The sequence below is a fragment of the Gavia stellata genome, chromosome 2 (assembly GCF_030936135.1).
Source record: "Gavia stellata isolate bGavSte3 chromosome 2, bGavSte3.hap2, whole genome shotgun sequence".
In the NCBI taxonomy this organism is placed as follows: domain Eukaryota; kingdom Metazoa; phylum Chordata; class Aves; order Gaviiformes; family Gaviidae; genus Gavia; species Gavia stellata.
In genome coordinates, this window is record NC_082595.1 from 49,416,465 (window position 1) to 49,429,960 (window position 13,496).

Consider the following 13,496-nt stretch of genomic DNA (forward strand, 5'->3'; position numbering starts at 1 on the left):
GCATCGTATTAGTTACAGAGAGAACACTATTTTAGAAAGAATGCTAAAAATACGCTGTTCCTTGTCTCACTTTGAACTGCTCTACCTTCAGCCAAATGTGTTCCAAAGTAGTTTTAAAAGCTATGGTACAGATTAAACTTCATTGAAACAGTTTTAAATGTCCTATCCATTCTCCTGTCCAATTTGGAATATGTTTAAAATCATAGGTGCTAGACTAAGTTATGTAAAGCAGAATTTGAAGTGGGTTTTCACCTACAGCATTGGATATTAGTAAAACATCTGTTTTGCTGGTAAAACAAAAAAGCATTCATGTGTTAAGTGGGTGCATCCATTCCTTTAATTTTATGTAAGCTGCATCTGAAAATGTTTGCGGCCGGTTTTGAAACTATTTGTGATCCTGTCTTTAAGTAAAGGAAAACAGGTTCTTATCCAATATATAAACAATCTTTTTATTTAATGAATTCTGTTTGATCTATTAAAGCATAATTGTTGTGAGGATAAAGCCTTTGAGGGAAGATTAATATATATTTAGATCATTACAAAATGATCTTCTTTCTCTTATATTATATCTAGCTTGAAAAATGAAATTACAGAAAGAACTGAGTAATACTGCTCTGAAAGCTTTTACTTTTAAAAAAACTGAGAACTTTCCTTTGAAGCCTAAAGTAGAGATTATACTGCGTACTAAAAGATCTTTTGGTCACAAAGGTCGTACTTTTGAATAGGTGACTGTGCTGAAAACATAATTCTGTTTATTGGGAACAGTTCTAAAGCCACAGAAGATGAGTAGGAAAAGGGCTGAGCTGATGTATCTGAGATGAATATGTGTGTGAGTTGACTTCTTTTTTTTCCAGTGTTGGTGTTTATTTGGGTGTATTTTAACTATGCCATGTTGCAGAAGGCCACAATATAAATTATAAGAAGAATGTCTGCAATGACAAATACCATTTCCTGGAGGCATAGTTTATTTTCATGTCTTTCAGGATTTGTTTGTGGGTTTTTTAGACATTAATAATTAGTATAAACTTAAAATAAAACTCAGTTAAAAATAGAATAATGTGGAACTAGAATAGCTAAGATTTTTTTTCTCTCTGTATGCTTTAGAGGGGTTCGTCACAGAAATGTCTGAATACTAACTTTTTTCAGTTTTCTTATTTATTTGTTTGTTCGTGTTCTGTGATTTTCTGAGGATTTTCCAGGATAAACTTTTTGATGAGTTTGTTAACTGTAGATTCCATGAGACTGGAATCCTTGCAGATTTATGATGCACAAATACCTTTACTAATTAACAGAATTAATTCATCAAGAGCATTTCACGAAGGGAGAAAAAGCCTTCTTTTGAAAAGTTAATTAAAACATAAATTCTGTAATGAATGTTCTCTCAGCCTCTATTACAAGAGGAATTTTTCAAATAAACGTTTAATATTAGGTGATTGTAGGCACTCCAGTAGGATAATAATGGAATTATGTGACTCCCTAGAAGGACTTTTTTTCCCTGTTCTGGCTCTTTTGCTATTAATTTAAAACAAATATAACAGCTAAAGATGCTGTTATTTAATGGGAAAATTTCTTAATTATTACAAGTGCTATTTTGGGGCATTGTTGCTGTTATCATATAAATTTCTGTATAAGTCTAATCTGTTTGGAAGTGAACTCATCTATTTCCTGTGTATTTCAGCCCAACTATTTAGAATTTGATCAATTCACACTAATGTGCTTATCTAGAGCAGAGGGTAGTTTTTCAGTGAAAGCATGCAATGAAACTGGGAAGTTGGTAGCACAGACTTGCATTTTGGACAGGAGGGCAACTACTTGGTTTCTGTCATCTTCTTTTCTCTTCAGTTGCCATTATACTGGCAGAGAATATGTTGCCAGAAGTAACTCAGGGGAACTAAGGATAGACTTTCAGCTCACTGTTCACATTGTACAGGAAACTAATACAGTTTCAGTCTCCCTCTTAAGGCAGACAGCTACATTGTTTTTCAAAAGATACCAATTCTTTGGCAGGCATTTACCTAAATCAGCACGTGCTTGGACTCACAAAATAGTCATAGCGAGAGGATTATGTGGACCATAGAGAAGAGCTGTCCTGCTGTTAAATTCTGTCAATGTATATTCTGATAATTTGGGAAAAAGCAATAGCATCTATCATTTTGAGACATCTAATGTTGCATTTAGACATTTGCAGTAGGTTCTTCTAGAAATAATTTATTCTTCCATATAAAGGAGAACACTGAAGAATCAATGCAGAGTAATAGGGAATACAGTAGTTCAAATGTTAGTATTTTCATAGGGAAGATTAGCTTCTCAAGACATACAGGGTTTTGAAAGTGAAGACAGCAAATGTTGTTCAGAAAGAAGATTGTTGGAGAGTTCAAGTAAACCCTCTGAATCAATAAAAATGCTCCTCTATTACTGATTCTGAAGCATCCTTAAGACAGTCTAGATTAACCTGGGTGTAGTTTTTAAATTAAAATCTCTTACAAGGGATTTAGTGACCTTTATATAAGCTTAGGCTAAGTGAGAGTCTCAACAGGTCACGGTGTCCTGTAAACTTCATTTTTGGATGAAGTGGAAATGTCCTTCTGCAATCCTGACCTCAATTTCAATACCTCACTATAGTAATTGAAAAGTTTGCACAGCCTGGGTCAGAGATAACCAAAGCAAGCACTGCTGAGGCTGTTAGTCACACCTGCTTGGTGTCATTTACATGCTTCATCAAGCATGGAACCATGTCAAGCCAGTAAGTGTGTAAAATTGCTTTAAAAATCTACTGTATCGTTTGAGAAAGAAGGGACGGATATTCCCTTGCTTGCTGAATGGACCTTGTTTTGTGAGTGAAGATGATTGGAATGGTTGGTGGTTTGTTTTTTTTTTTCTTAGTATGACTGTTCTGAGTGTAGGAGCTACTAAAGGAATGCTTGATAACTGAAAACAACTAACGGATAACACTAAAGACTACTTTGGGGTAACCAATAGGCATGATCAATGTGAACAAATAGGATTGGCTCTGTGGCCCGTAGAATATTGGGACCCAAGTGTGCTATGGGCCATTTAGTGTTTACATCTCAAGCGAAGTAATAAGAATTTCCTGCTTGTTTCAGAAGAAGGCTCTAGTCATGGAAAATGCTAAGCAAAACCCAGTGCCAGCTGCTAGAATTCAGTACAGCTCTCCCTATATCTTTGAGTTACACATCTGTCTCTTTCCTATGCTTGCAGCAGAACAGGTCTGCACTGCCCTTTATTCAGGCTTAATTGGGGATATCAGTCTAACCATACAGTTTTGACCTGACAAGCAGCTAAATACAGAGACTGCACAGGAGTACTCACATATATAAACATGTACTCCAGCAGTACTTGGAGGTAATACATCTTTTCCTTAGGAGAACAAGAAAGTCAATGATTTTAATTAAAGTTTGAAGATTTTTCCAAACAAGCAATTGTTTTCATCATGTATTTTATACAGCTATTATCTTAGAATGGGTTTTTGTGAACTGGCACAACACTACAATGCTCAAATTGAAAACCCTATAGTAGAATACTTAGCTGTCTAAAGAAAAAAATATTTTTTTCTATCATGCAGACATCTTATTGGTCTTGAGTTTGTTGGGTTTTTTTTATTCAAAGTGTTGATATGACATTTACGTGCAATAGTATATCCATATGTAGTATCATATCTGTAGCAGCTTGTTTTGTAACTATATGAGTACGTAGGTAGCAATATTAATAGGAGTAATATCCCCACTGACTTTTTATATTAGTGCTGAACAAATGTTTTAGCAATTAGCCTATTTTTTAAAAAGGTAAGCTTCAGGTCTACCGTCTTTGAGTATGAGTTAAATTCAGAAAACAGTTTCTATTGTCATCTCTTTCCTCTTCTGAAAAGAGATGGAAAAAAGTAACAAAAATCAAAATAAGCCTTCCAAAATGAGGCATTTTAGAATTTACACAAGCTTTTTTGAAATTATTAACATCACAAAAATTTTAATTCATAGACAAAATTGAAAAATCAATTATTGCACTTATTTAGGTTTTCTTACAAGTACAAAATTATTCACATCCAGATCTGCAGGAGCATGGTTTAACTATGATTGTTTGAGCTTGCAGCTTTTCTTATATTTAGAAGTATTTAGATATCTTAATGATTAAACATTTATGAGTAAATCTCCTGTGAAAGTCTAAACCACTAGGCTTTAGAAAGTATGCTGTAGGTGGAGTTGTGCAAGCTTTCTTGTGGAGCTGTGCCAGTACATGGGAATCTGAAAAGTCCTCTTTATTCAGATACTGAACTCCTCAAGAGTAGGCTTTCGAGAGGCAAGTGAAAATGAGTTTTCAGAACTTACTCCTCTTTGAAAACAAAACTTGTTTCAAATCTAGTGTCTCATGGAGAAAATCCAGTGAGCTTAACTCTGTGTTGTCTGGCATCTCTATACTTGAGAAACCATTCTCCAACGAAGCAGTAGCATTTTTCACTGTTGTGTTCAAAAATTTTCAGATTTTTGTATCTTTTCTTTTTAAGATGTTTTCTTAAGTATACAGCTGAGGAGACCAGTAACAAAAAGATAAATCCATAGATGATGAAAGGATTTTCCTGAGCTTAGTAGTTAACATAATAGTTTGAAAAGAAAAGAATTTACAAGTACTTGTTCAAATGCACTATGTAGAGAGTGAATAAAATAAACAGCAAGATGTGTTGTGATAGGAACTCAGATGATCAAAGGGAACTACTGAATAGGCATAGTTATTCTTTAAGATAAAATAAGGAAGTAATTCCTTTGAGAGTTTTTGTGATCATTTCTGTTGGAAAACTTTGTATGCATTACTCAGGAATTCAATGAAGAGAAAAGCAATACAGCCTAGATAATAGTGTCAGCTTTGAGCACGAGGTGGCATGTGGACATAGCTTGAGCTATTTCTCCAAATCATTTGAATGGAAATATTGGATTAGTTAACCTTGTGTCAGGTCTGTTAGTTAAATAAATGCTCCAACTGTTCCTGACTGAAGGATGCATAGTTGTGACTGAAAGATGCTGCTGCTTTTCATTAGAATTTTCTCAAACATATCCTGCTAACATAATGATTTTAAAATAAAATGATTTATTCGATGGAAAAGGATAACAAGCAGAAAATTCACAGTCTTTTCTTTTCACAGGGTGTTTCAGCCCAGTAGGAAATCCTCTTAGCCGAACACTATTGGGTAGACTACAGACGGTAAGGAATTCTATCTGCATTTTTTTTTTTTTTTAAATTGATGTTTAACTATAAAATGTCATTATTCACAAGTTTTCATTGTAGAGAGGGTTTTTTTTTTTTGTCCTGTCTTTATTCACAGAAGAGGAATCTTCAAGCAAATAAAGTATAAATTGTTCAATCAGTATTTTAATGTTCTCCATTACAGCAAGCTCTATACATATTTACAGGATCAACTGTTTTGGAAAATACTAAATAGCAGCTAATTTAAAATATTTTTTTCTGAGAGGGTTAAATTAAGGTTTGAATATTTTTGTTACTTTTTTTGTTAGGAATGCAGTAATATATATGTTAAAATTGCAGGTAAACTGAGTAATTTATATCAAGAAAGTAGCATATTTACAAGTGACAAAATAGTTGAAGAGGTTTTGAATAATTTCAGGAGTTGGAGTATTTCACATGCTTCTGAATTGATTCTTTTTTTCCCCTTTTTTTTCTTTTCTTTCTTTTTTTTATCCCTGTAGGCTTTACTGGAGCAGCTGTGTTTGCATTTCTGTTTTCTGTTTGTACATCGCAGGTTTCAGTAAAGTGCAACCTGGCACAGTTTTGGTTTTTTTCCTCTAGGCATATTATAGATTCCTGTGCTCATTAAATATTGAAGGGCTGTAATCAAATAAGGATTGTAGTCATCTGAAGCCTAAGAAAGTAACTTTACAGTGTCTACAGACAGATTAAGACCAAAGAAGAGTACATTATTCTTAGCAATTAATACTTTTAGAATAATTTTAATTTAGCTATTAATACTGTCCTTGTAATTCTGTTTCCCGTAGACTAAATTTGTCCAGTTAGGTGTCCTGAGCTAGGAGTGTGCTGACAACTAATTGGACCAGAGAACAAGAACAGAAATACAACAGTGCTAACAATATTCAATTATTTTATGCTATTGCTCAGCTTATTTAGCGTTTCATTTAAAACTTCAATTACTGGGATAAAGAGATTGCATGACATTCTTAGGGAAGGAGAGGATTAAGTAAATTTCTAACCCTTGGGTTCATAAGGAAAAATGAAAACAATGGAGCAACTGTAAAAGCTCAGATTGAGTCTGTAAAATTTTTAAATATTTTAAATATTATCTCACTTTTAAGCCAGTCACGGGTTTTTTGAGCACTATAAGTTCATTTCTTACTTTGTCTCCTTTAAAAAAAACCCAAAAACAACCATAAAACAAGAACAACCTAAAAAAAAACCAAACCCAGAAGGTAACAGTCTCAGAACCTAGGCTATTACACACTGAGGCACAGATTTACTGAACAGACAAGAGAAGGTTTAACTCTTATTCCCTGTGTCTTTCCTGGAGTGTTTGCATAAGTAACACTCCCAGTTTCTCTTCCATTCTGGCGGATAGCAGGTATATGGAGGTGGAGAGAAGCAGTGGCACTGTGCAGCATCCAAGAAATAGATGTTTGTCCTTCATGTCACTGAGTCTGTCACTCAAACGGGAAAAGGAGGGAGGGTGGCCCTGTATGCACACACATTGGGGTTCACCCTGGAGTGTGTAGTGTCTGCCTAAGATTAATCTTAGAAAAGCCTATTTTCCAAGTGTAGTTATTAAGAGTTAATGACTAATTAGAAGTGGGACTTAATCTGTATGTTTATTCTGTTACAATGAAGAATGTGTTTAAATATAAGGAAGAAGCATATGAAACCACCAGTAGACTTTACATTTTTCCATATTTTTTTCTTTAAACATTGATATTGTGGTATTAGAAATGTATTTGTTCAGTAGTAGAAATGAAATGCTGAGATTTTTACAGAATAGGCAGTAATAACTTATCACTTGTTCTTACTCAGTGCTGCTTCTCCTAAGGGAATGAATGCTATCTAATGCTCAAATCCTGTTGACCGCTATACATCTGCATGAATAAAAGCAAAACCTCCATTACCTCAATCACTGAAACTACGCAATTAAAAAGAAGCCATAAATGTTTTAATTAGTGCTATTATCAGGAATTGGTGACACTTGATACAGCTTTATTTATCAGTTTACTCTTGCCTGCAATGATCTCTTTTGTATTAGTGTCTTAAGACATTTTTTGTTTTTGTGTTGGAAATGTCAAGGTTATCTAACTGGGTTAGTCGTGGATAACCAGCAAGACATTCCATGGTCTAGAACTCTGCATCAACTGCTGGATCTATTTGTCTTCCTCTGAGGATGTTCCTTACGCTGAAAGCTCCTAACAGCTTTGTTCAACCAAAATCATTGTGACATGATGGGCTTTTTCAGCAAGCATTTTGTTCCTTTTCTCACAGATGGTCTACCTCCCAAAAAGACCAACTCCTCAGAACGTAACTATAGCCCCATGTCTGTTCTGATGCAAGAAAAGGATTAACTAGTTTCCATCTTGCATTAAAAAAAGGAGACGTTAATATTGTATTAAAAATTATGTATTCGTACATTTCAGTATGTCTGAAATATCCTGAAAATGTGGGTTAATCTTGTGACACAACACAAAAAAATGATGTTTCTAAACTGAAAGGCCAGTAGATTTTGCTGGGTGTTACTTGCAGTGTAACTGGTAGTTGGCATTATTTGAGAAATGGCACAGCATGCCAGAGGCAGCTCTGCTGCCTTGCAGTAGCTATGTTGGTGGTGGGCAGCCCTGGCAATTCCCCTGTCCTGCTGGAGGTACAGGGTGTGTCCTGCCTGTGACATACTCTGAGTATCTCTTTAAGAGAAACTCTGGATTCTTGTTGCCTTAAAAGTTTAACACAGTGTCTGAGAACATTCAACATAGTCTCAGGATGACTCATGGATTTCAGCTTGTTATTTCCAAATAGCTCGCTCTCTTCAAGCTCTTCTTACGTTGAGTGTTTGAGAATGTATAAATACTTTATTAAAAAGAGAGAGAGACAGATTGAGTCACAATAATGGGGCAATATGAGTACCTGAACTAGATACCTAAATAATACTGCTAATAATTCTGATGAATCATTTTTGAGCAACAGGAGGCACTCCCATCCCACAGGCTAAGCAAATTGCCTGCACAGTTCTCTTAACCTTGAGAATGGAAAATGAGATTTAGCTGAAACCTATAAGACAGTGCTAACTACCAGTAGACCACTGAACAAGCCATGTACTCTGAACTACAGATCCACCGCTCTTTGTTCAAAATTTGTTTATCAAATCAGGCAGTTTCTCCCCCCACCCTCCGTGGGGGAGAACTTATTCAGAACTCTTTAGGGAGTAGGCTTAGATGTTCTGGTAGATGATAAGAACTGAGTGCAACTGTTCGCTTTTATACTGTGTTCATCTCTATGTACTGCGTGTGTCTTAGCACTGTGGCAATACTGAAACAATCTGGAGACTGAATGGAACCTCTGTGTTCAGGATAGTCAGTGATTTCTTTCCCATATGGGATAAGCCTTGCTAAGTTAGGAAGGCAACACTGAGGACAATAATCTTGGTTCTAGAGAATGCCATTTATTCTGCTGAGGATTGCAGTCATGATGTTCCTTGGATCACCCTAATAAGAAACCCCAGAAAATAAAAGGAGCAATACATTTTAGATATATGTTCTAAAAAAGCAAGAGAAGAGACTCTCTCATGCAAAGGCAGTTAAAGGAGGGGCTGTAAAATACAAAAAAGGTGACGTATGTGGGATAGAAATTCTCAAATTTAAATGTTGTTTATAATGTGGTACAATCTGTTATGGGTGGAAATGTTGTTTACTTCACAAAGCTCACATTTGATTCTTCTATTTTAACTGCTGTGTAATATTTCTGTTCTGCATTGTAGTTTGTATCCTTTGATGCACACAAAATCTAGGGGAAACTGGTTTCCCCTCTGTAAAAACAGGCCATTGAAAAAAATTAAGTAACACCAGCAAAGGACTTCCATCTCTTCCTTTGTTCTTATTTGTTGTTCCTCTGCTAATTTTCATAGTTTTTCTGTTTTAAATCTTCTTTCAGCTGAAGAATTCTATTGTTCGACAAATCAAATTTTGTAGGTACAGGCACATCTTGATTTTATTGCATTATATACCTGCTATTCCTCTGACTTTTTTGGAAGTCTGAGAATAAGTGGTAAAGATAGAACAATTAGAATTAAATGAAAAGTATTGGTTATTAAGACCAGCCTGAAATTCTGCATTATATGAAAGTGGCATCTTTTGCATACTGGCTCAGAGGTAAAGTACACGGCAACAACTTCTTAAACATCTACTGTAGTGTTTGCAATGCAAACAAGCTTAGACTGCATAGTAATCAATCCTCTGTCTTGCCCCATGTTGTCTTTAGTGTCATGTACATACTTGAAAAACTTAATATCTTTTTCTAAGTATCTACATAGCCAATATTACTCAGTGTTGTTTAACATGACTCCTGCTTTTTTCTTTTTTTAAAAAAGAATTTTCTAACAGATAATTCTTACTGTTTTACAGTAGACATGAAAATAATCAAAATAATAGTTTATCAAAGTACTTTAATATTAAAGTTTTAAAATAATTTCTTCTAGAATGATAACTGTCTGACTGCACTGGGGGTGAGAGGAGGAAGCAATTGTCCACTCGGACAAGAGACAATAAGTATTATGTAATTTTTTGCAGTATCTTGTACACCTGTTACACTGTATCTGTGCTTTTGAAAGCGCATTCTTTTTTTTTAGCATGATCCCAAGGATTTTTTTTGCTACCCTAGATTTTGTAATTCTTACAAACATGTTCGTAACCACCATAACCACATTACTGCTGTTTTTCATAGAATCGTAGAGTGGTTTGGGTCGGAAGGGACCTTAAAGATCATCTAGTTCCACCCCCCCTGCCATGGGCAGGGACACCTTCCGCTAGACCAGGTTGCTCAAAGCCTTATCCAACCTGGCCTTGTACACTTCCAGGGTTGGGGCATCCACAACTTCTCTGGGCAGCCTGTTCCAGTGCCTCACCACCCTCATGATGAAGAATTTCTTCCTAATATCTAATCTAAATCTACCCTTTTTCATCTTAAAGCCACTACCCCTTGTCCTGTCGCTACATGCCCTTGTAAAAAGTCCCTCTCCAGCTTTCTTGTAGGCCCCCTTCAGGTACTGGAAGGCTGTTATAAGGTCTCCCCAGAGCCTTCTCTTCTCCAGGCTGAACAACCCTAGCTCTTTCAGCCTGTCTTCAGGCCCCAGAGCTGAACGCAGTACTCCAGGTGGGGTCTCATGAGAGCGGAGTAGAAGGGGAGAATCACCTCCCTCGACCTGCTGGTCACGCTGCTTTTGTTGCAGCCCGGGATACGGTTGGCTTTCTGGGCTGCAAGCGCACATTGACTGGTCATGTCAACCAACAGCCCCAAGTCCTTCTCCTCAGGGCTGTTCTCAATCCATTCTCCACCCAGCCTGTATTTGTGCTTTGGATTGCCTCAACCCATGTTCAGGACCTTGCACTTGGCCTTGTTGAACTTCATGAGGTTTGCACAGGCCCACCTCCTAAGCCTATAGGGGTCCCTCTGGATGGCATCCATTCCCTCCAGTGTGTCAACTGCACCACACAGCTTGGTGTTGTCAGCAAACTTGCTGAGGGTGCACTCAATCCCACTGTCCATGTTGCTGACAAACATGTGAAACAGCGCCAGTCCCAATATCGACCCCTGAGGAATGCCACTCATCACTGGTCTCCACTTGGACATCGAGCTGCTGACCACAACTCTTTTAAGTGCAACCATCCAGCCAATTCCTTATCCACTGGGTGGTCCATCTATCAAATCCATGTCTCTCCAATTTAAAGACAAGGATGTCATGCAGGACAGCGTCAAATGCTTTGCACAAGTCTAGGTAAATGGTGTCAGTTGCTCTTCCCTTATCCACCAATGCTGTAACCCCATCATAGAAGGCCACCAAATTTGTCAGGCGTGCTTTGCCCTTAGTGAAGCCATGTTGGCTGTCACAAATCACTTCCTTGTTTTCCGTGTGCCTTAGCATAGTTTCCAGGAGGATCTGCACCATGATCTTGCTGGGCACAGAGGTGAAACTGACTGGCCTGTAGTTCCCTGGGTCTTCCTTTTTTCCCTTTTTAAAATGGGGGTTATGTTTCCCCTTTTCCAGTCATTGGGAACTTCGCTGGACTGCCATGACTTCTCAAATATGAGGGACAGTGGCGTATTAGCAACTTCATCTGCTGGTTCCCTCAGGACCCACGGATGCATCTCATCAGGTCCCATGGACTTGTGCACCTTCAGGTTCCTTAGATGGTCTCGAACCTGATCTTCTACAGCGGGCAGTTCTTCATTGTCCCAGTCCCTCCCTTTGCCTTCTGCAACTTGGGCGGCGTGGCTTGAGCATTTGCCAGTGAAGACTGAGGCAAAAAAGTCATTGAGTACCTCAGTCTTCTCCATATCCCGGGTAACCAGGTCTCCCGTTTCCTTCCGGAGAGGGCACATGTTTTCCCTAGCCTTCCTTTTATCACTGGCATACCTATAGAAGCTTTTCTTGTTGCCCTTGATGTCCCTGTCCAGATTTAATTCTATCAGCTTTAGCTTTCCTAAGCTGATCGCTGGCTGCTCGGACAATTTCTCTGTATTCCTCCCAGGCTGCCTGTCCTTGCTTCCACCCTCTGTAGGCTTCCTTTTTGTGTTTGAGTTTTGTCCAGGAGCAACTTTGCATCCATGCAGGCCTCCTGGTGTTTTTGCCTGACTTCCTCTTTGCTGGGATGCATTGCTTCTGAGTTTGGAGGAGGTGATCCTTGAATATTAACTAGCTTTCTTGGCCCCTCTTCCCACCAGGGCTTTATCCTATGGTACTCTACCAAGCAGATCCCTGAAGAGGCCAAAGTCTGCTCTCCTGAAGTCCAGGGTAGTGAGCTTGCTGTGGGCTCTCGGTGCCCTAAGGATCTTGAACTCCACCATTTCATGGTCCCTGTAGACAACGCTGCCCTTGAGCTTCACATTCCCCACCAGCCCCTCCTTGTTGGTGAGAACAAGGTCCAGCATAGCACCTCTCCTCATTGGTTCCTCTATCACTTGAATAAGGAAGTTATCATCAGCACATTCCAGGAACCTCACAGATTGCTTATGCCCTGCTGTGTTGTCCCTCCAACAGATATCGGGGTGGTTGAAGTCCCCCACAAGGACCAGGGCTTGTGAACGTGGGGCTGCTCCTGTCTATAGAGGGCCTCATCCGCTTGGTCTTCCTGGTCAGGTGGCCTATAGCAGACCCCCACTGTAATGTCACCTGTCCCTGTCCTCCATTTAATCCTGACCCGTAAGCCCTCAGTCAGCTCCTCATCCATCCCCTGATGAAGCTCCATGCACTCCAGCTGGTCATTGACATAGAGTGTGACATCCCCTCCCCTGCCTGTCCTTCCTAAGAGCCTGCGCCCTTCCATTCCAACACTCCAGTCATAAGGAGCCATTCCACCAGGTCTCAGTGCCAATAAGATCACAGCCCTGCATGTGTGCGCCCATCTCTAACTCCTCTTGTTTATTGCCTGTGCTACGTGCTTTTGCATAGAGGCGTTTAAGTTGGGCCCCCAAGGAAGCTGACTTACTGGCTGGAGTGGCTGGAATTCCTTTGTGCTGCTCTTCAGGAGCTCTCCTCCTGGCCTGTGATCCTTCTCCAGGCTCTGGACATCTATTGCTGGCACTGGCATCAAACTGGTAGGAGTGGTATGGATTGAGGTTCCCCTCCCCTGGCAACTTTAGTTTAAAGCCCTCTTCACCAGCTTGGCAAGCCTATGACCTATATCACTTTTGAAAAATCATTTTATAAAATTTTGTTGAATACAGATTTTTTTGCTTGAACTTGGATCCAGGCAGAATTTAACACACGTCTGAATGTCACACCAGAAGAAATTCCATTGCTTTAGGCGTAATTGTGAGTGGTTTACATTCTTCTTTGGTCCTGAGGTGCGTTTCCTGTATCCCCTTATGCTCATTTTCTGATCATATGTCTCCAGAGAATATAATGGCAATTTCCACATTTCTTTTAAATTGTCAGGCTTGCTCAACCAGTTGTATTACAGGACACATAGGTATTTTAATTTTTTATTTCTGGGAGACACACAGTGGGACTTGCTTGATTGGTTTGAACTGTTCGTTGTCAGTGTTTCTATGTTAGTAGATTTTTGTAATTTTTTTCCAAAAAACAAAACATTTACACTAGCACTGTCTTACAAAAGACTGTGCAAAAAGAAGTATTTGTTGTTCTGCCTTTCATTGTTTTTCATGCTGCCAAGTAATTAGTGTTACTTTTTTTTTTTTTACCTTAAGTGACCTCACGATTTTCATAGTGCTATCACTAAGGAAACGGTTGGCACTTAACTGAAGTGGGCACT

The 13,496-nt window shown here is 38.5% G+C and overlaps 1 protein-coding gene across 2 annotated transcripts in view; it reads left to right on the plus strand.

Moving 5' to 3' along the window:
- Positions 1 to 13,496, plus strand: part of AHI1 (Abelson helper integration site 1) — a 104,011-nt gene that overhangs the window by 71,092 nt on the left and 19,423 nt on the right. For both annotated transcript variants that reach the window (XM_059833031.1, XM_059833024.1), the window contains one exon: positions 5,153 to 5,211. In XM_059833031.1, the coding sequence (XP_059689014.1) occupies positions 5,153 to 5,211 (59 nt within the window). The remainder of the gene's footprint in view (positions 1 to 5,152; positions 5,212 to 13,496) is intronic.